The sequence below is a fragment of the Mercenaria mercenaria genome, chromosome 4 (assembly GCF_021730395.1).
Source record: "Mercenaria mercenaria strain notata chromosome 4, MADL_Memer_1, whole genome shotgun sequence".
NCBI lineage: Eukaryota > Metazoa > Mollusca > Bivalvia > Venerida > Veneridae > Mercenaria > Mercenaria mercenaria.
The window spans coordinates 29098574-29123093 of NC_069364.1; the positions used below are offsets into that span (position 1 = coordinate 29098574).

Genomic DNA, 24520 nt, shown 5'->3' on the forward strand with positions numbered 1-24520 from the left:
AATATTTGTATCAAGTAAGGTTAACCATAGCAATGGCACTGAAAACCACCATGCAGTCTAGCCTCCATTTCCAAGCAGCAGTATAAGAGGTGGATGATGGTGACATCCTTTATGGTTACATTCTCCAAATTGAGTGAATACAAATGAGATGCAACTTTTTAACTGCAATCTTTCCATTTCTGACAGAAAAAAAAACAAGATTTATTTACATTCACATGTGAAACAAATGGAGGTAAAACAGTACTTTTTACAACAAAAATATATAAGAAGATGGAATTTTGGGAATACCCTGTATGCTAATTTTGGATAATGCATATTATTTTACCATATATTGATAATTTTGACAGATCTTGAAACTACATCATACAAAATATTGTTTCAAATGGTTAAAAAGTGTGGGAAGTGGAGGAGATTTTGTAACAGTGGAAAAAAGTAATAAGAAATTCATGAAAATTTACACATGGATATTTCAAATCATCATTACTTTTTATTTAAAATCACATTTTGCAAAGTTTGACAGCTGTGATGTAGTTAATAAGTTTACACAATCACTGCAAAACCTTATTATGTCATATGACTCCCTGTTCAAACAAGGAGCATGCTTAAACAAAATACACTGATTCTGGTGCCCCACTGATTCAGGTAACTGTACGATACTGAAAAAAATACTATTTTCATTTCTTTGAATTGGAATGCAGGAAAAATTAGTTAGCTATCCGCTATACCCTAAAGCACTGTATTGAATAATTTAGTAAATATATTTTACACTGTGTACTCTATCTGCAATCAGCTAAAATTGATGACATCATACACATGTTACACAAACCTGGGAACTACTGTACCTCCATAATTTTTGTTTTGAATTTCATGAAGACTTTTAAGGAGAAAAAATTGGGAAAGGATAATGGTTATTATAACTTATCATATCATTTTATTTGGTAAATATTAATTATCAAATTTGTGTTTATGTCTGAAGAGACAGTACCTCCGATATTTATACATAAATACGTGCAATGACGGAAAGATAAGACATGTCAACTGAACCTTCGCGAAATAATGTGACAATACAACCTGTTGCCGTTAACTGAAAAATGACGCGACATGACGACTTAAATATTACCTATCGATAGTTCTCAAATCCGGTTTGTTTTCTTCTTTCGACGAAGTGAACCACACTTCCAATAATTTCTCGGTTCCTTCGAAAAAATTTTCCCCGGTCGCACTCGCCATTTTGACAGAGGTCAAGGTCGTCTAAACTGAGATACGGTTAGGCACTGCTATTGATTTTTCCGTAGACTAATAACTGTCACATATGACAATAAAAATGTGATTCTTCCAAAAAGGTAACATATCAAACAGCAAACTATAGTTCTTTTCAGCCGGCTTGAGTGAAATATTCCAATTCTCAATAGATACTGGCGAACTTCCTGAAGACTGGAGAAAGGCGAACGTGACACCGGTTTTTAAGAAAGGTGACAAACATCTGGCTGAAAACTACAGACCTGTCAGTCTTACAAGTGACACATCGAAAATTCTGGAACATATTATATGCACACACCTTATGAAACACTTCGATCAGCATAAAATATTGACAACATTAAACCACGGATTTAGATCAGGTTACTCAACAGAAACACAACTGCTTGTAACAATGCATGATCTCCTATCAAAATTTGACAAAAAAGAACAAGTTGACGTAGCCATATTGGATTTTAGCAAGGTGTTCGATACAGTGACGCACGATCGCCTACTCCACAAAATATCGAACTATGGTATCAGAGGAAATCTTCATAAATGGATGTCTTCATTCTTGGAAACATGGTCTATGAATGTAATTGTCGAAGGTGAAAACTCTAAAAGTGTCAGAGTAGAGTCCGGTGTTCCCCAAGGTACAATCCTGGGGCCTCCGATGTTCCTCTGCCATATAAATGATCTACCACTGAGTGTGAAGTCTTTTGTTCGCCTCTTCGCCGATGATTGTTTGCTTTATAGAGTGATAAAGAAACAACAATGATCATCAAATGCACTCCAAAAAGATATATGGGAGAACTTGAAAAATGGGCAAAAACGTGGGGCATGAAATTTAATGCTAAAAGTGCTACATTCTGAGTATTAAAAGTAAATCGACACACTTTTATGAACTAGACAAAACAATTCTAAAACAAGTGGACTCGAGCAAACCCTTACCTTGGAATTTTAATTTCACAAGATCTGAACTGGTCTAGTCACATCTCAAACATTTGCAAAAAGGCGAACTCATCACTTGGCTTCCTGCGCAGAAATCTTAAACACTGCCAAACACAATGTCGAAAAACAGCTTGATTGCCTTGGTTCGATCACAACGTGAATATGGATCAGTAGTTTGGGACCCACCCTTAAAGAAAGACATTGATAAGATCGAAAGTTTTCAGAAAAAAGGAGCAAGATTCACTCTAAACGACTATCGAAGCAGAGAGGAAGGGTCGGTTACAACTTACAAACATGCTAAAGACTCTAAAATTGAATACACTGCAAGACCGCCGTACCTACAACAGGCTGGAGATGCTCTACAAAATAGCAGGGGGTATGGTGCCGGCAGTGGATCCCGAGGAATACCTGACAGTAAAACGGAAAGGAAGAGCTATGAGAACAAAAGCTTATGAAAACTACGTAACAAACAATATATTAGAAAGAAGGGCAATATTGAACTCTAGACCATTCAAGGTCCCTTTTGCTCATTCAGATCAATATAAAAACTCATTCTTTGTGAAGTTCATGGTAGATTGGAACCATCTGGAAGACAGCGCAGTGCTAGCACAGACAGTCGAGAGCTTCAGGGTAACTTTCCCTCAGTGCTACTAGGCTCTTTCCCCGCAGGGTTATACCAGAATTGGTCCTCCTACATAACTGAACAGATACAGATACAGATTTGTATAGGCTTAATTTCTCCTCAAACACAACCACCCACTTTTGTTGAATTGCATTTTTTTTTAAGTTTTATTTAAAGTCGGCCAGAAAGCAACATTACAACATAAGCTCTGAAAAGCTTTTAAACTGACTATACTTCGACTTCGACGATGTACTTTCCAACGGCTCTATGGACATCGACTGGAGAGGGCATATACAGGCCAAATGCCTAAGTGCTGACACCCACAAATCTAAAGTGACGGTTAAAGTCAGACACTTGTAAAATATTCCAAATTTAACAGAAAACATTGTATTGCTTGATTTTGACACAAATTTTGTGATTGTAACTATAATCTTTATATTCAATCAGCTTAAAATTATGTCTAATTGACGAAAGCGTCTATATGCGTCCCTGTAAAGGGTTAGACAGTAATGGAGATTGGTACGTAGGTAGGTAGGAAGGTAGATTCTTACGGGTTACTATAATACACTTTTTTTCAACAAATCCAAAGCCACGTTTCAGTAACAGTATCTGACCATACATTTGGTTACACGAACATACGGTTTCGGATGATTTTCCTGTTCAGTAATAGAACATATTGTCTAGCCTTACACATTCACTCTAATAGATAAATTCGTAGCTCATGAAACAATATTCAGAATTCAGAGTCTCAAATATGGTTTGGACGATCACTGCCTGACAGAGATGGTTACTTAATATACCAGAAACCAAACTATTTTCGATCTTTCTCTCACATCAAACCACATCCTAGTTAACAAAGTTGATATTGGTTCAGGTATATCTTATGATGTTATCTTTGCATTTTTGTAAATGCAGTACCAACTATAAACAAAACCCCAGAAACTATCACTCAATAATAAAGCAAATTAACCCGAGTATAAGGACTACATGAAGAAATATTAAATGATTCTGGCTCTTTCTCGATCAGTTGAAGATATGTCGTCCCGGTTCAAAAACAGACTTAAAGCCAGAATATCTAAGATAAACATGTACCACTCAAGGAAATTGGCTCTAAAACCATTTCCCCAAGTAACTATAAGGAAATAGAATTAACCAATAAGAGAGACCACCTGTACAAAAAAAAAATGAAGCGAAGCAAATCTAACCATGACCAGTGGTGCAAACTCAAGAAAAGTAAAAATATCATTAAAACTAAAATAAAAGACTCTTACAGCGCATTTCTTGACATTGCTGATTCTGATGAAATTAACACACGAGCTTCTTTTTCCTCTAAAGATCATACACACTTACTAAAACTTCTAAACAGGCCTCACAAGGTGTCTCCTGGTCAAAGACCAAACACCAGGCTGTCTTAAATCTAAACACATCTGTCTACAAGGCCAACATACTGAATAAACAGTTTCAGTCAATTTTCTCTATCAAATCTCCACTATCCTTGAACCAAATATGCATTCAAACGCTAATTAAGATACTTAAATCCTCTACAACATTGCGAGTATCCCAAGATGCCTGACAATTCCATCAGCAAATCTGGTGTTATATTACTTCCTTGTAATCTTAAAACCAACAAAGCTGCAATACCGGATCCGATCAGACCTAGCGTGCCAAAGGAACTGAGGCTTGAAACTATAGATATCATAACGGTTCTTTTCAGAAATTCCTGTTATCCTGGTGACTTCCCGCATAACTTGACCAAGGTCAACGTATGCACCGTATGTAAGAAAGGTGACACCAATGACACAGCAAACTATATGTCAATCTCTCCCACCTTTATACTCGGTAAAATCCATAATCATATCGTTGTTTCCATCTATCCCCACACTTCAACTCTCACAATAGTCTGTATGATCTTCAACTTGGTTTTAGACAGAAGCGTGCCTCCGAAACTCAGCTGATTTAACACACAGACTACCTTGGTAACATCAGCGCTTCTGGCAACCAAACTGACCATATTCTTTTTTGCGTTAGTAAGGCTTTTGACAAGGTTAGTAATCTCAAATTACTTCAAACTCTCCAAGAAGATGGCGCCTCTCCTCAAACATTAAACTGGACACGCTTCTTCCCGGTCGGTAGAAGCAAGACTGTCATCTTAGGTTGTGATCATTCTATAGAATTTCCTTTCACTTTTTAGGTCCCAAAGGCACTGTTCTTGGGTCCCTCTTCTTTCTCATTTTTATCTATCAGCTTCCGTGTGCTGTCTCTAGATCTCTGGATCTCAAGTTCGACCTTTTGCCGTCTACCTCACTAATAACTCACACTCAGATTCCCAATCCTTGCAGCAAGACCTTGACAAGATGCAAATCTGAAAGAAAAAGTGGGACATGGATTTCAGCCCTTAAAATTAAACACATCACTAAAAATAAATAGGGCATTGAAAATAAACAATATCTTCATGACCAAATGTTAGTCAGTCCCTCACTCAAAACATCTTCTACTACATCTTTATTCGGACCTAAAGTTAACACTCACATCTCAAGAATTACAACAAATGCCAATACAACTCATCAAGCAAATCATGACTACCAATTATGAAAAAGTATAAGAACTGGCACAGAGGACCCCAGTTGGAGTATGCTTCTACCGTCTGGAGCTCCTACACAAAGACATATATTAACAAAGCTGAAATGGCCAAATGCGTGCCGCACGCTAGGTGAGACGTGATTATGCGAAAAAATCTGGGCCGGCGGTCTCCACAACACAGGGGGTGATACATCAGAGTCATCATGTTCTACAAAATATGCCACAATGTTGTTAGCAAGTTGCCTCCTATCTTACATACAAATACCTCTCAGACTAACCAAGCATATGCATCCATTATCAGACAGCTACAAATTGCAACATATTATCAAAAGCACTGAATATCACCTTTTGGAACCAACTTCCTATTAATATCGCAGTGTTACCTAACCTTGACCAGTTCAATCAGACTGTGGTAAAGATTTAGTATTAGTCTGGTTTTCCATATTTTTATATCTTGTTTTTTACTCGGTCTTCGCCTATTGCCTAACATTTTAACAACTGACTGGAATACTTTCATTCAAGTCTTACTGTACTTGACAATATTCACAGTATTCACTACATAATTTGTATGGAAAGAAAAAAGCTTATAAATGGTATCAAGGATGGCCATTTTCGCTAGATTGCACGCGCAATTGGACATCATTTACAAAAAGTAAAGAAAAAAAACGGAAAAAGAGACAAAATGGACACCATTATTTCAAAAAGAACAGTAAATTATTGTTAAAATTAATTTTCCTGGCGGTAAACATCAAAACTGGATCGACACAGAAATGGAAAGAGTATTGATTTTTCTGTCCAACTGACTGGAAATGGCACTAAAATCACGTGCAAAAGCACATTTAATTAGCAGTTGATGTACATGTCGTATACCGTCCTGACTAAAAATGGCTGAATGTAGCTGCAATTTAAGCGAAGAGCAGATGGCGTATTGTAAGATACGCGGACTGTTTGGCATCGGAGGATCAGAAATTAAAGCCGACTTGGTCAAAGGGTACGGGTACAATGCGCTGCCATACCGTTCTGTTGCCCGATGGTTATCTCTAAACCAACACCAAAGATGAGGCCTGTCCTGTGCGCCTTCTGACTGTTGTGTCTGACAAAGGCATTGATGCTGTGAAAGCAATAATCGAGAAAGATGCAAGATGCACAGTGGAGTAGATAGGGGAAAATGTCAGGAACAGCGGTTTTATGCTAAAATAAACTTAAAACCTAAAAAACCTAACTTTTTTGTCATGATTTTGCGTTTTGAAAACAAAACTCCTTGTTTCTTATTTGAAACTATTTCTTCTAACTATGCTGGACACAAAACCGTACCCGTTGCATTAACATATTTACTTTATCTTGTGAAATTGTAATACATGATAAAACTGATAAACTGGCGAGCTTAAACAGTTAAGTGTGTACCGAACTGACTTGTACACACATCTATTTGTTCATATCGGCGTCCCATTTTATGAAATTCATGCGATAATTATATACTTTGCAACATTGGCTGTTTTATGGAATAAAAGGTATGATTTTAAATCAGATACATTCTTTTCAAATGAGTTTGTATAAGCTGTTAACCGATTTTCAAGTACTTGAATGCGTGCGTGATTATACACATTTACATGAACAATATATAGTGCTTTTAGTGAGCCCTAAGTTGCAAAATCTCATATTGACGGCCAGTAACCAGAACCAAAAATCGGCGGAGGCTGGCGGGATCAAGGTCATTTTCACCGCGTAACTACATGCACTTTCGTACGTTCTACGCCTATTTTAGGTATAGTTCCTTCAATGAAATACTTTGCATTACTATGTTTACAATTGATTTATGTTTTTACAATGCTAATAGTGAGGATTTTCAAATTTAGCTCTTTCTCTGCGATAAATGGCCTCTTTGTGTCGATTCGCCGTAAAAGGCAGTGGCTAGAGAACCGGAATCGGTTCCCTAGACAGCGAACTTATTCGCCCGGAACCAGTTCTCTAGACAAATTACCGTGCATAGGCTAGGGAACCGGAATTTTATTTCTATGCATAAAGCTGTCGAAATTCACTTTGTTTCTTTTGGAAAGTGTCATGCATGTTATTATCTTAATTATTTTCACCATTTCAGCAAGCTAGCACTGCCCTTTCATTTATCTGTGTTTACTATGTCTCCAAAAGTGTACTCGCCGCATACTGTCCGCCATATTGGAAGATAAACTTATACGAATGAATGCGGAAATCGTCGGCATTGGAGCAAGCCGAAATAAACTTGAAATTTAAACTTAAAAGGTACAATACAATAAAAGAAACAATTAAAACAAACTAAGTAATTTCTGTTAATTTGTATTGATCACATATCTTTGAACGTGTAATGCCGAGGTATTACAAACCAGTACATAATTTATAGGGATCAAATAATCTGCAAGAAGTTTTAATGGCAATTAAATTTGTTTGTACATCTATAAACATGTAATGACGAAAATACAAATTAATACTTTTTAAAAAAAACAATTTAAACATTGTACATGTTTTAAAATAACATTTAAAAAAGACAAAGTAGTTTTCACGCATTCATTTCCTACTAGTTTACATCATTCCAATTAATATGACAGACACGGAATGCGGCGAGTAGACTTTTGGAGACAGTAAACGCAGATAAATGGAAGGGAATGGTAAAATTAATTAAGACAATAATATGCATGATACTTACTTATAGAAACAGAGTGGATTTCGGCAGTGTTATAAAATTCCGGTTCCCTAGCCTATGCACGGTATTATGGTTAGAGAACCGGTTCCGGACGGATAAGTTCGCTGTCTAGGGAACCGATTCCGATTCTCTAGCCACTGCCCCGTAAAATCCCACTCGGTGAAAATGTTCGTAATACCGATGTATATGTACGTGGTAATAACAGCTCGTTATATAGTTTGATGACGAGTGGATTGTTCTTTCAGGTAAAGAAAGAAGAAATTTGGTTGTTTTAGCAGGAAACGCTTACATGTGATAAAGATATTACATTTGCACGCCTGGTAAACTACAGAGCTACCTCTTTAAGAGGTATACGATAAACTGCTCTGTCGCAACTTCCGAGGTAGTGCACGTCGAGATAAAAGAACATCAACAAAGGTGAGTGTCATCATATTTTTTGCATTTTTACAAGCAGTGTATCGAATATCAAAAATCGGGGAATGGTAGGCGATGTAGATATGATTAAACTTTACAGAGAACTTTAAGTTTGCTAATTCATTTTTAATATGTGGTCGTGGCGATGTTTACCAACAAGCTGATTTTGCAGTAAATTTGGCCATTTCGTCATGAAAGCAGTTTAATTGTCAAATATTTACATTTTGACCAATATTAAGAAGCAAACCTAGTAGGCGTGAGATAGCTGTAAAATATACAATGCATTTGGAAATAAAATATGTGCCGAAAATGGTTCGGGAGTAAAATTATTCACTTTTTATTGTGAGAGATAGCACTGTTGTGAAGGAGATAGTCATGTCGCTAAGGAGATAGCTCTGTGTTGCATGAACAGAGCTCTGTGTTCATAATTTAAACGTTTTAATATTTACTTTGGGTTGTCCTAATTTGAAATAATATAAAGTTACTGTTCCATTTGATATACATATGTATGGATTTTCCAAGTATTGTTTTGATTAAGGTTTTTCATGAGGTTATAATTATAAATTTTGAATAGTTGTACATTCTGTTACTTTTTTTTCTTTTTGCTCAGGTGAGTTACTGTGATCACTCGATGTCCGTCGCCAGTTGTCTGTCTTTCTCTCTGTCAACATTTAGCTTGTGTATGCAATAGAGGCAGTATTGTTTCAATCGGTCTTCGTGAAATTTAGTCTTGTTTAAATCTAGGTCAGGTAAGAAAATGTATTATTCTGGGTCAAAAACTAGGTCACTAGGTTAAGTTGAAGAAATACCACCTTATCTATGCTGTAGGAACTGCATTTTACACTCTATGAAATTTTAATGAGAATGTTTGTCTGGATAAAATCAAGGATGAATTTGAATATGGGTTAACTGGAATAAAAAAAAAACTAGGTCACCTGGTTAAATCAAAGGAAAGCTTTGAATATGGGATAGAGGCTAATGTTTTTCAACTGATTTTCATGAAATTTTGTCAGAATGATTGCCTTGATGAAATCTAGGTCAACTTTTAATATGGATTATCTTGGATAAAAAACTAGGCCACTAGTAAAAATAAAAGAATAAATGTGTTTGCAATTGGAACTGTATATTATACCGGACAAATGCGATGTGGACTATTTAGGATAAAAAAATTAAATTGAAAATGCGCGATCCGAATTAGTGCCCGCGCGAAACTGCCTTTTTTGCCTTTTGCGCGCAATTTCATGCTAGCGAATTTAAATGATTTCACAGTACATAAATAAGGAAATGCGATTACCGGCTCGGGCACAAAACTTTACAGGAATGTTGGTCAGCATGTGCAGTTGTATACCTGGGGTTTCGCGTTCGAATTCATTTAGTCGTGTAGGAGTTATGGCCCCTGACTTAGTAAAAAATTGGTCATTTTAATGTTGTGTCGCGCGTAGCTCCAAAAGTATTTGACCTAGAGTCACCAAAGTTTACAGGAATGTTGGTCAGCATGTGCAGTTGTGCACCTGGGGTTTTGCGTCCGGATTCATTCAGTCTTGTAGGAGTTATGGCCCCTGACTTAGATAAACATTGGTCATTTTTTAATGTTGTGTCGCGCGTAGCTCCAAAAGTATTTGACCTAGAGTCACCAAAGTTTACAGGAATGTTGGTCAGCATATGCAGTTGTGCACCTGGGGTTTCGCGTCCGGATTCATTCAGTATTGTAGGAGTTATGGCCTCCTGACCTAGGAAAACATTGTCATTTTAATGTTGTGTCGCGCGTAGCTCCGAAAATATTTTACCTACAGTCATTATTTCACTACACAAAATCAGACTTCTTGTCCAGACTTACTCAAAAACAAAATGTTTGTGAAACATGTATGTTAAGATGTTCTTGACCTAGAATCATAAAACATTAGAGGATTGTTTTATAGCCTATGAAGTGTTCTCTTTAGGATTTAACTCAGCTAGGTCAGAGTTATGGCCAACTAAGTGAAAAATACACATAAGGTTCTTAAAAGTTTGTGTTGCAAACATCTTAAAATTGTTTAACCTGAGTTATTAAACCATGTTACAGTGGCAGGAAAGGGTGCACCTGTGTCCTATGGACACACATCTAGTTTTTAACTCCAGCAGAATAGCAGAATAACTTTTTTTTTCATTTTAGCTCGCATCTGTATGACAATTGAAATTGGCCTAAGACTATTTTTGCAGTAAGCATGTTACTATTATATTTTGTCAGAAATACATTTTTGTCAGTGGGCCGGTGGTCTAGCTTGACTGTCAATCCAAAGGTCCGGGGTTCGAATCCCGGTCAAAGCACTGGAAATTTATGAGATGCTCTTGAGTGTCTCCCACCTAACTAGAGTTCTGTACTGGTTCTTCCCAGGAAAGACGGCTTCGCGTGTATTAGTGCTATACACCGGGTACGCTAAAGAACCAGACTGTCTATTCGAAAAGAGCTAGGCTAAGTTAGCCGGACACGTCTGTATCTGAAAAGTTCTCTCTGTCTGTTCTGGGGGCTTTATCTCACTCTGTCCCTCTGGTCTGATCGCTCTGTGTCTGTACTAGTAGAGGATTATTTCGCGCCCTGTGTGGCTGCAGTACATCTAAAGCGCTTTTTAACGTGTTTATCATGAAAAGGGCGCTATATAAATCTGGTATAATAATAATAATAAAACTTTTAAACATAATACGTCTCGCATATTACCTCGCACAATTAACATTAGCATAAGACTCTTTTTGCGACATACATGTTACCATTACTGCTTTAATGACTGTAAGTAAATCATTTTAGTCTGTTGAAAGAACAACTTCAGCAGAACAGCAGACAGATAGCAGAACAACTCCAGCAGAATAACTTTAGAATTATAATGGTAACATGTTTACTGCAAAAATAGTCTTAGGCTAATTTTAATTGTCATACAGATGCGAGGTAAAATGAAAAAAAAATTATTCTGCTGGAGTTTTGTTTTGATATTCTACTGGAGTTATTCTGCTGTTCTGCTAGAGTTATTCTGCTATTCTGCTAGAGTTATTTTCCTATTCTGCCGGAGGTAAAATGAAAAAAGTTATTCTGCTGGAGTTATTCTGCTATTCTGTTGGAGTTATTCTGCTATTCTGCTATTCTTCTACCTTAGGCTAATGTTAATTGTGCGAGGTGATATGCGAGACGTATAATGTTTTTAAGTCAGTCTTAAAGATATTCTTTTAACTGACAAAAATGGTTTTTTAACACATTATGGTTACATGTTTACCGCAAAAATAGTCTTAGGCTAATTCTAATTGTCATACAGATGCGAGGTAAAATGAAAACAAGTTCTTCTGCTATTCTGGTGGAGATATTCTGCTATTCTGCTCGAGCTGTTCTGCTATTCTGCTGGAAGTATTCTGCTTTTCTGCTATTCTGCTTGAGTTATTCTGCTATTCTGCTGGAGGTATTCTGCTGTTCTGCTATAATTATTCTGCTATTCTGTTGGATTTATTCTGCTATTCTGCTGGAGTTATTCTGCTATTCTGCTGGAGTTATTCTGCTATTCTGCTGGAGTTATTCTGCTGTTCTGCTATTCTGCTGGAGTTATTCTGCTATTCTGTTATTCTGCTGGAGTTATTCCGCTGTTCTGCTATTCTGCTGGAGTTATTCTGCCATTCTGCTGGAGTTATTCTGCTATTCTGTTATTCTGCTGGAGTTATTCTGCTGTTCTGCTATTCTGCTGGAGTTTTTCTGCTATTCTGCTTTTCTGTTATTCTGCTAGAGTTATTCTGCCATTCTGCTATTATGCTGGAGCTCTTCTGCTATTCTGTTATTCTGCTGCTCTGCCATTCTGCTATTCTGCTGGAGGCATTATGCTATTCTGTTATTCTGCTGGAGTTATTCTGCTGTTCTGCTACTCTGCTGGAGTTATTCTGCCATTCTGCTATTCTGCTGGAGTTATTCTGCTATTCTGTTATTCTGCTGTTCTGCCATTCTGCTACTCTGTTGGAGTTATTCTTCCATTCTGCTATTTTGCTGGAGCTATTCTGCTATTCTGTTATTCTGCTGGAGTTATTCTGCTATTCTGATGGAGTTATTCTGCCATTCTGCTATTCTGCTGGAGATATTCTGCTATTCTGTTATTCTGCTGTTCTGCCATTCTGCTACTCTGTTGGAGTTATTCTACCATTCTGCTATTTTGCTGGAGTTATTCTGCTATTCTGTTATTCTGCTGGAGATATTCTGCTGTTCTGCCATTCTGCTATTCTGCTGGAGTTATTCTGCCATTCTTCTATTCTGTTATTCTGCTGGAGTTATTCTGCTGTTCTGCAATTCTGCTATTCTGCTGGAGTTATTCTGTCATTCTGCTATTTTGCTGGAGTTATTCTGCTGTTCTGCTATTCTGCTGGAGTTATTCTGTCATTCTGCTATTCTGCTGGAGTTATTCTGCCATTCTGCTATTCTGCTGGAGTTATTGTGCTGTTCTGCTATTCTGCTGGAGTTATTCTGTCATTCTGCTATTCTGCTGGAGTTATTCTGCCATTCTGCTATTCTGTTATTTTGCTGGATTTATTCTGATGTTCTGCTATTCTGGTGGAGTTATTCTGCCATTCTGCTATTCTGCTAGAGTTATTCTGCTGTTCTGCAATTCTGGTATTCTGTTGGAGTTATTCTGCCATACTGCTATTCTGCTGGAGTTATTCTGCTATTCTGCTGGAGGTATTCTGCTGTTCTGCTATTCTGCTGGAGTTATTCTGCTGTTCTGTCATTCTGCTGGAGTTATTCTGCCATTCTGCTTGAGTTATTCTGCTGTTCTGCTATTCTGCTGGAGTTATTCTGCCATTCTGCTATTCTGCTTGAGTTATTCTGCTGTTCTGCTATTCTGCTGGAGTTATTCTGCCATTCTGCTAGTCTGCTGGAGTTATTCTGTCATTCTGCTATTCTGCTGGAGTTATTCTGTTGTTCTGCTATTCTGTTGGAGTTATTCTGCTATTCTGCTAACCTCACACAGATATTTAAAGAGGCTAATGCTCTTACGTCATAATATGACAAAATTCAAATTCTAAAGAAAGATAATTTTACGCAAAATCTGCAGTCACGACCCTTTCGACAAACGCGTTTGACTGGTTCAGATAAATGATAAATTGATAGAAATGAAAATAGCTGAGGATATTAGAATTTCAGATATAAAGAAAGTTCTTAAATTTAGAATTCGATCACTGCAGTAATTATGTCAGTTACTGTAAAATCATTTAATTTCGTGGGCATGAAATTTCGTGGTTTAGGTCAGAATGGCAAATTCGTGGGGATATTAATTCGTGGATTATAACTTTTGAACATAAAATGAATGGGAATTCCACTTATTCGTTGGGATTAAATTTCGTGGATTAACCCAACCACGAAATCCACGAAAATTAATCCCCCACGAATATTAATGATTTCACAGTATTGTATGTTTAACTGAGGTTGCTAATAAAATGCGTACATTGTTAAAACACTAAATGCATTATGATTAGCCTCCACGTAAATTTGTCCTATAAAGTTTATCTAGCTTGTAAATCAGCATGACTGTTTAAAACTTTCAGATTTTAGATTCATAGGTGCATTTGAACGTGCTCGTACATTGATAAAGTCACACATGCACTACCTCGGAAGTCGCGACAGAGTAGTTTACCGTATACATCTTAAAGAGGTAGCTCTGTAGTTTACCAGGCATGATTTGTGTTCTGATTAAAACTGATAAAATGCTCGGCAGAGCCTCGCATAATGTTATCTTATTCAACTAGTATGACAAGACACTCATGTAATATCTTCTAATGTGAAATCGGGACGCCGACGTGGATGCCGACGCATGGGCGAGTCCAATAGCTCTACTATTCTTTGAATAGTCGACCTAAAAAGCGTCGGAGACAGGAAAATGGGGGCTTTTCTTGCCACAAAGCGTCTTTCAGACATCCTTGACACTCCTTATCAAACACTTCCTCAAATTGTTTTTCACTGACAAAATGTTGTATGTAAGCTGGTATCTCAGTATCCGCTAATGGGAATGGATTGAAACTTCATACACTTGTTCACTGTCATGATCTGACATGCACTGTTCAGGTCCCATAAGTCTACTTGGATTTTTTAAAATTATACCCCCTTTTCACTTAGAAATTTTTGGTTAAGTTTTTGTGTGTAAGCTGGTATCTCAGTATCCGCTAATGGGAATGGATTGAAACTTCATACACTTGTTCACTGTCATGATCTGACATGCACTGTTCAGGTCCCATAAGTCTACTTTGCATTTTTCAAAATTGTGCCCCCTTTTCACTTAGAAGTTTTTGGTTAAGTTTTTGTATGTAAGCTGGTATCTCAGTATCCGCTAATGGGAATGGATTGAAACTTCATACACTTGTTCACTGTCATGATCTGACATGCATCGTTCAGGTCCCATAAGTCTAATTGGCATTTTTCAAAATTATGCCCCCTTTTCACTTAGAAGTTTTTGGTTAAGTTTGTGTATGTAAGCTGGTATCTCAGTATCCACTAATGGGAATGGAAACTTCACACACTCGTTCACTGTCATGATCTGACATGCACTGTGCAGGTCCCATAAGTCTACTTTGCATTTTTCTTTCAATATTATGCCCCTGTTTCGAATTAGCAGTTTTTTGGTTAAGTTTTTGTTTGTAAGCTGGTATCTCAGTATCCACTAATGGGAATGGATTGAAAATTCACACACTTGTCCACTGTCATGAGCTATTAAACACTATGCAGGTTCCATAACCCTGTTCCCATTTTTACAAAATTTTGCCCCTTTTTCGACTTTTGTATTCATTCAGTTGACAAGGATGTTGAATAGTCGAGCGTTGCTGTCCTCCGACAGCTCCCGTTATGTTATAAAAGTCTTTCAAGTAAAAAGGAAATTTTAAGCAAAAGAATGTTACCTGAATTGAGCGATTTCCCCATGTGTAAGATACCGAAGAGTCACGTGGGTTTACCATCCTGGATATGTTCCTGCATTAGGCAGGTAAAGACTTTTGCAATAACTGCATATATAGAGAACTTATTGAAATAGACAGGTTGAAACTGCCCTATGGTGCATTTTTGTTCCCTACGAGAGTAAACGTGTAAAATGAAAGAATGCACCTGACAAATGTACATGTTTCTGCTGTCTTAATGTACTCCTTCGAGTAATAAGTAGAAACGTTTTGGACATTATTTAGAATCAAAAAAGTAACTTGTACAACTGACTGTTATTGTTATTTATCGCTCAAAAATTGTACCATTGCAATGTTATGACTATAACATAACAGCAAATTAAATAATGCAAAGTGCGAGCTTTTTTATAAACAGAGAATAAGCATCACTTTCTAACATAAGACTGGTTTTATGCCTTTTAGATTTCCCAGTACAGAGATGGCGCTATTCATCTACAAAGCACTGTTTGGTATAGGGGTCATAGTAGCACTTGCAGCTTTCTATGCACGACCAGTCTATCCTGAAACTGCCAGCAACCGAGGGTTGAAGACTTTCAGTGGACTTGCCTTCAAATTCATCGGTGTTTTGGTAAATATTTTACTCAAACATATTGTAAATTGTCACTATAATGTGTTGTGAACTAGCCCTGTGGTCTTAATACTGATGTTGAAGGCCGTTTTCTGATGAAATTGATACATACTAAAACTGGACTTAATAATATACCCCGTAGATTAAAAATCTTTATTTATCTCGATCTCTGATTGAGTCGCAAATATGTATAAGATAGTAATAAGTATGCTACATGTTTAACAAGTGAAACTCTCCGACCTTGAGATCGAATCTGAGATGGAATTTTAGCATGCTAATGTCTTATTTAGGTGGGCCGGTGGTTTAGTGGTAACACGCTTGACTGTCAATCCAAAGGTCCGGGGTTCGAATCCCGGTCCAGGCACTTGAAATTTCTGAGATGCTCTTGAGTGTTTCCCATCTAACTAGAGGCTGTTCTTGTTCTTCCCAGGAAAGATGGCATCGCGTGTATCTGTGCTATACAGCGGGCACGTTAAAGAACCAGACTGTCTATCGAAAAGAGCTAGGCTAAGTTAGCCGGATACATCCTGTATCTGAAAAGTTCTCTCTGTCTGTTCTGGGGGCTTTATCTCACTATGTCCCTCTGGTCAGATCGCTCCGTGTCTGTACTAGTAGAGGTTGATTTCGCGCCCTGTGTGGCTGCAGTTGCAATAAAGTGCCTTTGAACGTGTTTATCACGAAAAGGGCGCTATATAAATCAGGTATAATAATAATCATTGAATGACTTGAAAAGTGAACTGTAATAAATTTTTTCATAGTTTGGGATATTTTTACACATAGCCAAATGAGTGACGTATGACTTAAAAAAACGTTCGTGCAAAGAAGACGTACAAGACATCAAATGCATACTTGCTATCCTGTAATTTATTTCAAATGTATTAAAAATATTTTTGAAGTTTCCTGAGTTAAGGTGACCTTGAAAAAAATATTTGGTCTTCTTTCAGAGTCATATTGGTGGATATTTTGGACTTTCGCCTCTTAACAGCACGAGATCAATGTTGAACATCTTAACTTTTATGGACAAGAAATCGCCCAACGTCGAGGTAAATATACACGGAACTTCAAAACAGCATATTTTATTTTACATATTTAAAACCGCAACACGCAGTATGAAAATATTTAAACTAAATGTCATAATATGTTTTTTTTCCGATGCAATACAACACTAGTCCTTTTCGTTTTGTTTACTTTCTATCATCTCGTTGTTTAGGAAATCACAATGCAAATTTGAGCCGTGCCATGAGAAAACCAATATATTGGCTTTGTGACCATCATGGATCCAGGCCAGTCTGCGTATCCGCGCAGTCTGGTCAGGATCCATGCTGTTCGCTTTCAAAGCCTGTTGGAATTAGAGAAACTGTTATCGAACAGTATGGATCCTGACCAGACTGGTCTGGACCCATGCTGGTCGCAAAGCCACTGTGTTGGTTTTCTCATGGCGCGGCTCAAATTTCCATTTGCTCTTGCTTTGTAGAGAAGCAAGCTACAAAATGTAGGCAAATATGATATAATACATGGTCCTATATATTGAAACTATTAAAACGCTTAAACACGTTCAAACCTTGATTTAATGATTATGTTAACTTTAAACCCCATTTAAAGTTAATACTTCTGCGATTGGGTAGGGTATAAGGGTGCACTATATTGACTTGCTATATGAGCTAGATTGTATCCGCTTGAAGTATGAGTGGTCCCGGGTTCGATTCCTGCAGTCAGGGCTGAAGTCTCTCCAATAAGTTATGTTGGCGCCCAACGTAAAATAAATGACGAGTACATATGAACTGGCACTTTTGGGCGTCCAATAGAGGTTCAAATTCTAAGAATTCTATAATGTAGGAGATGTATGTAGTATAGTAGAGTATAAGGCGTAAAAAAAATATGTTTGTTTCCGGTATCCCGACCTACCCTAAATTTTTTGGCCCGACCCTAAATGTTTTTATGGCCTTGGAGAATAATTTTTTCAACTTTTTGACAAAAAGTTGCCAAACTGCACTTTTTATGCTTTAAACATGGTCAGTGATGTTAAAAATCAACTTCCTGATGCTCTAAAGGCATAATCCCCTTATTTGTATTAATTTTTTGACACAAAAATAATTTCAGAAAAGTCTCCCTTCATAAAAAAAATTTCCAAAAAAAAAATTTTTCCGACCTACCTACCCTAATTTTTTTAGCATGTTACCGGAAACAAAGAATTTTTTTAGGTCTAATGGTGCACTGATACTGCCTTGCTATATGAGCTAGCTTTTGTAGCAACGTGGTACAGTGTCCCTTTAAGTGTGAGAGGTCCTGGGTTCGATTCCCGATCCTGTGTTCGATTCCCGATCCTGTGTTCGATTCCCAATCAAGACTGATGTATTTTTGAATGTTACATTACTATAGTTACAGAATGAGGAATATAAGACCATACAATTGCTTTTTTATCGGTAGAGATATACAACGACAATGGATGGAGTAGAGGTGATTGTATTCAAGCCAGCTGGACATACGGATGACCTCCGTCCCGGAATAGTTCATTACCATGGTGGTGGATGGGTCCTTATGTCGCCAGGTTTATAGTTTAAATAAAGCTAAATAAAATTGCATTTCATGACTCCAGTCTTTGCACAGGTTACAAATATTCATAATATATCTTGCAATAAGCACACTGAAACACAACGGCACGGTTCGAAAGTAATAACCGCCTTAAAATAAAAATGCGTCAATGTGTGCTAGCTGCAAAGTACCCATGAATATAAAGAGAACAAATCAAACTTAGGAAAACAGTATGGCATCGTCTTAGAACGATCAGTAGCAAATAGCCCTCGCCCATTCACCCAACCCTCCTCCTACCACCAACACCGTCCCTCTACCTGGCCCCTGTACCCTCCCCCACCCCCATTTTAAAAGAACGTTTAAAGCAGTTTGTCAACACTAATGTAATTTGTTAGCATATTACTTTTCGTAGGCATCTCTATGTATATAGTCTAAGTAAAATATCAATCTACAATATGTACGTGTACACAATTTCAGATATGTATGCCGCTTTCTCCGAGCAGGTCGTTGAAGAATCTGGAAGCGTTCTTGTCTCCGTAAAGTAAGTATGGACAGAATTAAAGTAAAACACTTTCAAAAGATTTCTATATTTTTTCCCAGTAATTTCTAATAAAGTGTCATTAGTTCATGCCCATAATTGAGCCGCGCCATGAGAAAACCAACATAGTGGCTTTGCGACCAGCATGGATCCAGAACAGCCTGCGCATCCGCGTAGTCTGGTCAGGATGCATTCTGGTCTCTTTCAGAGCCTATTGCCATTAGAGAAACCGTTAGCGAACAGCATGGATCCTGATCAGACTGCGCGGATGCGCAGGCTGGTCTGGATCCATGCTGGTCTGGATCCATGCTGGTCGCAAAGCCACTATGTTGGTTTTCTCATGGTACGGCTCATATAGATTTAATGAACGATATTGTCTTCTTCGTAGTATGAGATTTTAAAAATGCCACTTAGTTTTTCAAACCGAGGAGAAAAAGCGAGAATTTTATAAATGTAAACCACTCGAGTGAGAATTTCATGATTGTAAGACATTAAAGTGGAACAGAAAACGTGAGAATTTCATGATTGTAAGACACTCAGGTTTAAGAGAAAACATGTTAACCACTCGAGTCGGACAGAAAAACGTGAGAACTTCGTAAATGTTAACCCCTCAGGGGGAAATCAAAACATGTGAATTTTATAGAGCTTTCCATCGAGTTTTCTGGAATTTCTTTACCGAGACCTGGACAAAACTTTTGATAACTAACGATAAAAGAAACGAACAAACATTTCAAATATTGAAATTCTTATAAGATACTAGCTTTTATAAACACATTAGTTTCCTAGCCGCACCAAGGTAGCAGTATAAGCCTGAGAAAAATAAGTTGTAATGTGTTCGGATTCTAACGGAGATGAACTTGGTACTAATACTTAGGCAACCTCATGTATTCAAGGCCATAATGGGATAATTATTCTGTTGTACATACATTAAGGAAGTGTGCAGTATTCACCAACATTTAATTAACCTTTACCTTGTCAAGTTTTTAAAACGAACTGGTCCATAATTCAGTTTGGGCAGTACCATTTATTATTCGAAGGGATGTTCACTGAAAATTAACTGACTGAATAGCGGGCAGGGCAGACCATGATGTGCTGGCTGATCTTGGTTTGCACTGGTCGCAAAGACAAAATTACTTGCCGCCAGCAGTGCAATTAAGGTCCTTTTACTTATCCTTCATATTTTATTTGCAAAAGGGTTTAATTGTAATGTTTATTATGTTCATATGACTTTTAGTCATTCATTGTATTTTTATAACTATTTTCATATTGTACATGAATAAAATTAAAGTAGAATAGAATTTGAGAAAATATTATTATATCTTGCAGTTACAGGCTTGCCCCGGAACATCTTTACCCTATTCCTTTGGAAGACTGCTTGACTGCGACCAGATACTTTCTTAGACATGCAAGAGACTACGGAGTAGATGAAAATCTGATCGGCATTAAAGGTACATTCGGATCACGTTATTCAAAACAATGAAAGGTCAAACAAGATAATTTGAATTCTCGATATAAACATTTTACTATGTAGTTACACTAACTGAAGAAACCAATAGTTCATTTAATGGTACTTAGACTAATATTTTGTATATGTTCAGAAAGGATATATGAAGAAATATGTTTTTCTGTGTTTGACGAGTCTGTAAGTTGCAAAAACTTGTTGATATTTGCATAATTATTGTAGAATTTTATTCCAGTTATTTTATACGTAACCAAGTTTTCGTTTCATTTCAGGCGACAGTGCTGGTGGAAATTTTGCTATGGCTGTTGCCCTCAAACTTTCGAAAGAAAAGGACTTACCAAGTCTTAAATTCATGTCCGTAGATTATCCAGCCCTTCAAGCATTTGACTTCGACCTGCCCTGTTACAAGAAGTACGAAACTGGACCCGGCGTGCTAACAAAGCAAGTAATGATTTTCTACTGGCTTCTCTATGGGTTTGGTCACCTGGAGTATTACGATATGCTTTACAACAATAAACATGTAAACACTGAACTAAAAGACTCAATATACGCAGCTTACGTCAGCAAAGACCTTTTGCCAACCAGTATAAGAAACGAAAATCAGGATAAAACATCGGAAAAGACAAATGATAAAAACAGCAATGAGATTAAAGTACCAAAGGAAATAATAGAGAAAATTACAGATCCACTGTTTGCCCCTTTAATGGCTTCCGATGAAGATCTTCGCCTGCTTCCTCCCACCTACATATTTAACGTAGAATTCGACGTTCTAAGAGATGATGGTCTAATTGTTGCCGAACGACTTGAACGAGTCGGGGTGAAAGTTACCAAAAGGTTTATGTCTACAGAGCAGCACGGATATCTTAATTTTGTTTCGCGGGATAAAAGTATACGACAAGAAAACATACGTTTTGCTAAGTTTTTGAATGAGACACTAAAAATATGAGTGTAAGATATATCCCTATACTTTAGTAAACTACTTATAGAATTTGCAGCTGTAGAAACAAAGTAAAGCCATCTGGAATTTTATGACTGAATCATCATAGAAAACTCTTCAAAATGCATGTGCTCATATAAAAACGTGTCAGTATTCACTAAAAATGAATACTACAAATACATATACATTTAAATACATTATTGATAGATAATCAGGAAAATATCTGATTGTGTAATAGTAATAGTTATTATGATTTTATCGTGTGAATTATTTACATTTTTAATTTTTATTTTTGTCACGTTTTACTTCCGATAATGCCAGACCATAAGTTTTTTATGTAAATTCAACGTGATCTTAAAACTTTATTTTCATCTCATTTTGGATTGGTTGGCATAACGTTTGTTTTAATTTTACTATAATTACATATAGGTATTGAAGCGTGGATTTTAAAATATTTGCTTTTAAAGTTTAAGGACCATATGTTTGTTTATTGTTATTATTATTATTATTATTATGAAATAGTTTACAGAAAGGTCAAATTAATATTCCTGGAAAGTACAAAGGTAACTATGAGCAAAATAAATTGTTGCATGTCAATTAATTCACTAAATTTAATAGTGTAGCCAGCTTATTACAGACTATCAGATATCGCTTTTCTTCTGTTATCGCTTTTCCTCTTTCCACCATTAGAATATGGAATGATATTTAGGTAAATATTACACAATGCCTGCCGACTGTTACAATTTACTCACCGACACTCCCATTGTGCTTACTGGTATAGTAATCATGCATGCTGGCACCTTTAACACGCTTGTTGACAATGATACCACGCTTGTGGACAATGATACCATGCTTGCTGACAATGATACCATGCGTGCTGAAAGTTACAACTTCTTTGCTGCTTAGACCTTGATGTCTATATCATAATTTCATTTGGCAAAATGACAGTGCCGTTTAGCGTATTGGAATATTTCAACATGCCGGGACTGTATATAAGCAACATTGCACAGTTACAATGCTCACAGAAGAAAATACACGATGTGACCACACAATATGAAAGATGCAATCAGCCACCAAGCAAGTTGAAAGTAAGCATAATGCAAAGTGCAACATTGCACGTCACATTTTGATACCAGGGGGTGCAAGTTCGTAGTTTTCACGAAAGGTAACGGGAATATCCGGCCTATAACAGATTTTAATTAGCTCTTGGCTAAACCATTTGCTATCAGTTATGTCCCTTTGTTTCAATTATTCAATTATTATTCGCCCCCTGGTATCAAAATGTGACGTGCAGTGTTGCACTTTGAATTATGCTTACTTTCAACTTGCTTGGTGGCTGATTGCATCTTTCATATTGTGTGGTCACATCGTGTATTTTCTTCTGTGAGCATTGTAACTGTGCAATGGTGCTTATATACAGTCCCGGCATGTTGAAATATTCCAATACGCTACACGGCACTGTCATTTTGCCAAATGAAATTATGATATAGACATCAGGGTCTAAGCAGCAAAGAAGTTGTAACTTTCAGCACGCATGGTATCATTTCCAGCAAGCATGGTATCATTGTCAACAAGCGTGGTATCATTGTCAACAAGCGTGTTAAAAGTGCCAGCATGCATGATTACTATACCAGTAAGCACAATTGGAGTGTCGGTGAGTAAATTGTAACAGTCAGCAAGCATTGTGTAATATTTACCTGAATATCATTCCATATTAGAAGCTATACAATATGTCAATGTATCAACATTCCATTCTGATATTATATTATATATCATTTTCATGTTTTCACCTTAAACTATTTAGCTTGTTATGGAAGCCAATACGGTAAGGAATTCGGAATTTAGGATTGATTTAGTAGAATTATTTACCAAACCAGAATCATTTGAAAAGTGTACTTGAGTTATTTGGTAAATATATAAAACATGGTTAAAAATCACGAATATTACATAATTATATCATTATACTACCATTTTACTCCACTCCTATCATCAATCTTATTACGGTAAACAAAAAGTTACACGACAACTTTAAATACATCATCTGATACTCCAAACTTCTGTTAAATCACGAGATATATATTTGAGCCGTGCCATGAGAAAACCAACATAGTAGGTGTGCGACCAGCATGGATCCAGACCAGCCTGCGCATCCGCGCAGTCTGGTCAGGCTCCATGCTGTTCGCTTTTAAAGCCTTTTGGAATTGGAGAAACTGTTAGCGAACAGCATGGATCCTGACCAGACTGCGCGGATGCGCAGGCTGGTCTGGATCCATGCTGGTCGCAAACCCACTATGTTGATTTTCTCATGGCACGGCTCATTTCATTTACATCTTTTTAACTTTTTCATTATTATAATTGTGTTAACCAGTTTTTGATATTCAGTGTTCTAGACGTTCTTATTGGACATGTATGAAGTGTTTACAGCATGTTCACACCAGTAGTAGCTACTAGCGTTTAATGTGTGCCTAATTCATCGTATTTGTGTATATGTCTTGAGTAAATTGAATGTTAAAATGAAGATGAATCCAAACAAATCATTTGTTTTTATGACAGTATTATGTAATGGAGAAGTTATTTATATTGGCCTGATTAAAACGATAATGTAAACTGTATGCCGTGTAGTATATATTTTATTATAATCATGTAAGAGTTACTGTAATATAAAGAATTGGTGTCCTTCGTTTTGTCGCTTCATGTTATAATACATAGAATGACTTTGTATGCCTTTATCTTGTAATTAAAGTACTCGATCTTAGCTTTCGGGCATATACAGTACTGACTTAAAATATAATATAGGATGGTGATCCCTGTTGACGGCAGAAATACTTGCAGCTTTCACAGGATAAGCTGACGTTTGATCAAGTAGATAAATGCGTATACTCAACTTAAAATTATTTCTGTTGATCGAAAAACTCTCACAGTAATTACTGTCTTTTGATACAATTGAATTTGTGTACTTAGAGTAAAATACTTCCATGTTTTATTTGCAGGTTTACACCGAATTATGGGCATCTGCTGGTTCGATATTCCATGTATTGGTCCAGAATAGTGGGCTGTTCTC

At 36.9% G+C, this 24520-nt stretch overlaps 2 protein-coding genes across 4 annotated transcripts in view; one reads left to right on the forward strand and one right to left on the reverse strand.

The window, feature by feature from the left end:
- The window catches only part of LOC123551345 (S-adenosylmethionine decarboxylase proenzyme 1-like), a 32340-nt gene extending 31064 nt beyond the window's left edge, over positions 1-1276 (reverse strand). Inside the window, exon 1 of the mRNA XM_045340205.2 lies at positions 1121-1276. Coding sequence (XP_045196140.2) covers positions 1121-1230 — 110 coding nt within the window. The 5' untranslated portion in view covers positions 1231-1276. The remainder of the gene's footprint in view (positions 1-1120) is intronic.
- Positions 827-24178, forward strand: LOC123551344 (arylacetamide deacetylase-like). Of its 3 annotated transcripts, none has more exons than XM_053540857.1 (8): positions 827-938; positions 8312-8483; positions 15825-15990; positions 16935-17033; positions 18418-18538; positions 19000-19063; positions 20387-20508; positions 20795-24178. In XM_053540857.1, exons 3-8 carry the CDS (start codon positions 15841-15843, stop codon positions 21466-21468), a joined length of 1230 nt encoding a protein of 409 aa, XP_053396832.1. In that variant the 5' UTR covers positions 827-938; positions 8312-8483; positions 15825-15840; the 3' UTR covers positions 21469-24178. The 3 variants fall into 3 exon arrangements, with proteins under 3 accessions (XP_053396832.1, XP_053396833.1, XP_053396831.1); XM_053540858.1 differs by having other exon boundaries at positions 827-907; XM_053540856.1 differs by lacking the exon at positions 827-938 and adding an exon at positions 6746-6900.
- Positions 24179-24520: the final 342 nt, after the last annotated feature.

Coding starts and splice junctions, on each gene's coding strand:
- LOC123551344 (XM_053540857.1), top strand. CDS start 15,841: ATGGCGCTATTCATCTACAAAGCACTGTTTGGTATAGGGGTCATAGTA. Junction 15,991..16,934: donor TCAAATTCATCGGTGTTTTG/GTAAATATTTTA, acceptor GTCTTCTTTCAG/AGTCATATTGGTGGATATTT. Junction 19,064..20,386: donor AGCGTTCTTGTCTCCGTAAA/GTAAGTATGGAC, acceptor TATATCTTGCAG/TTACAGGCTTGCCCCGGAAC.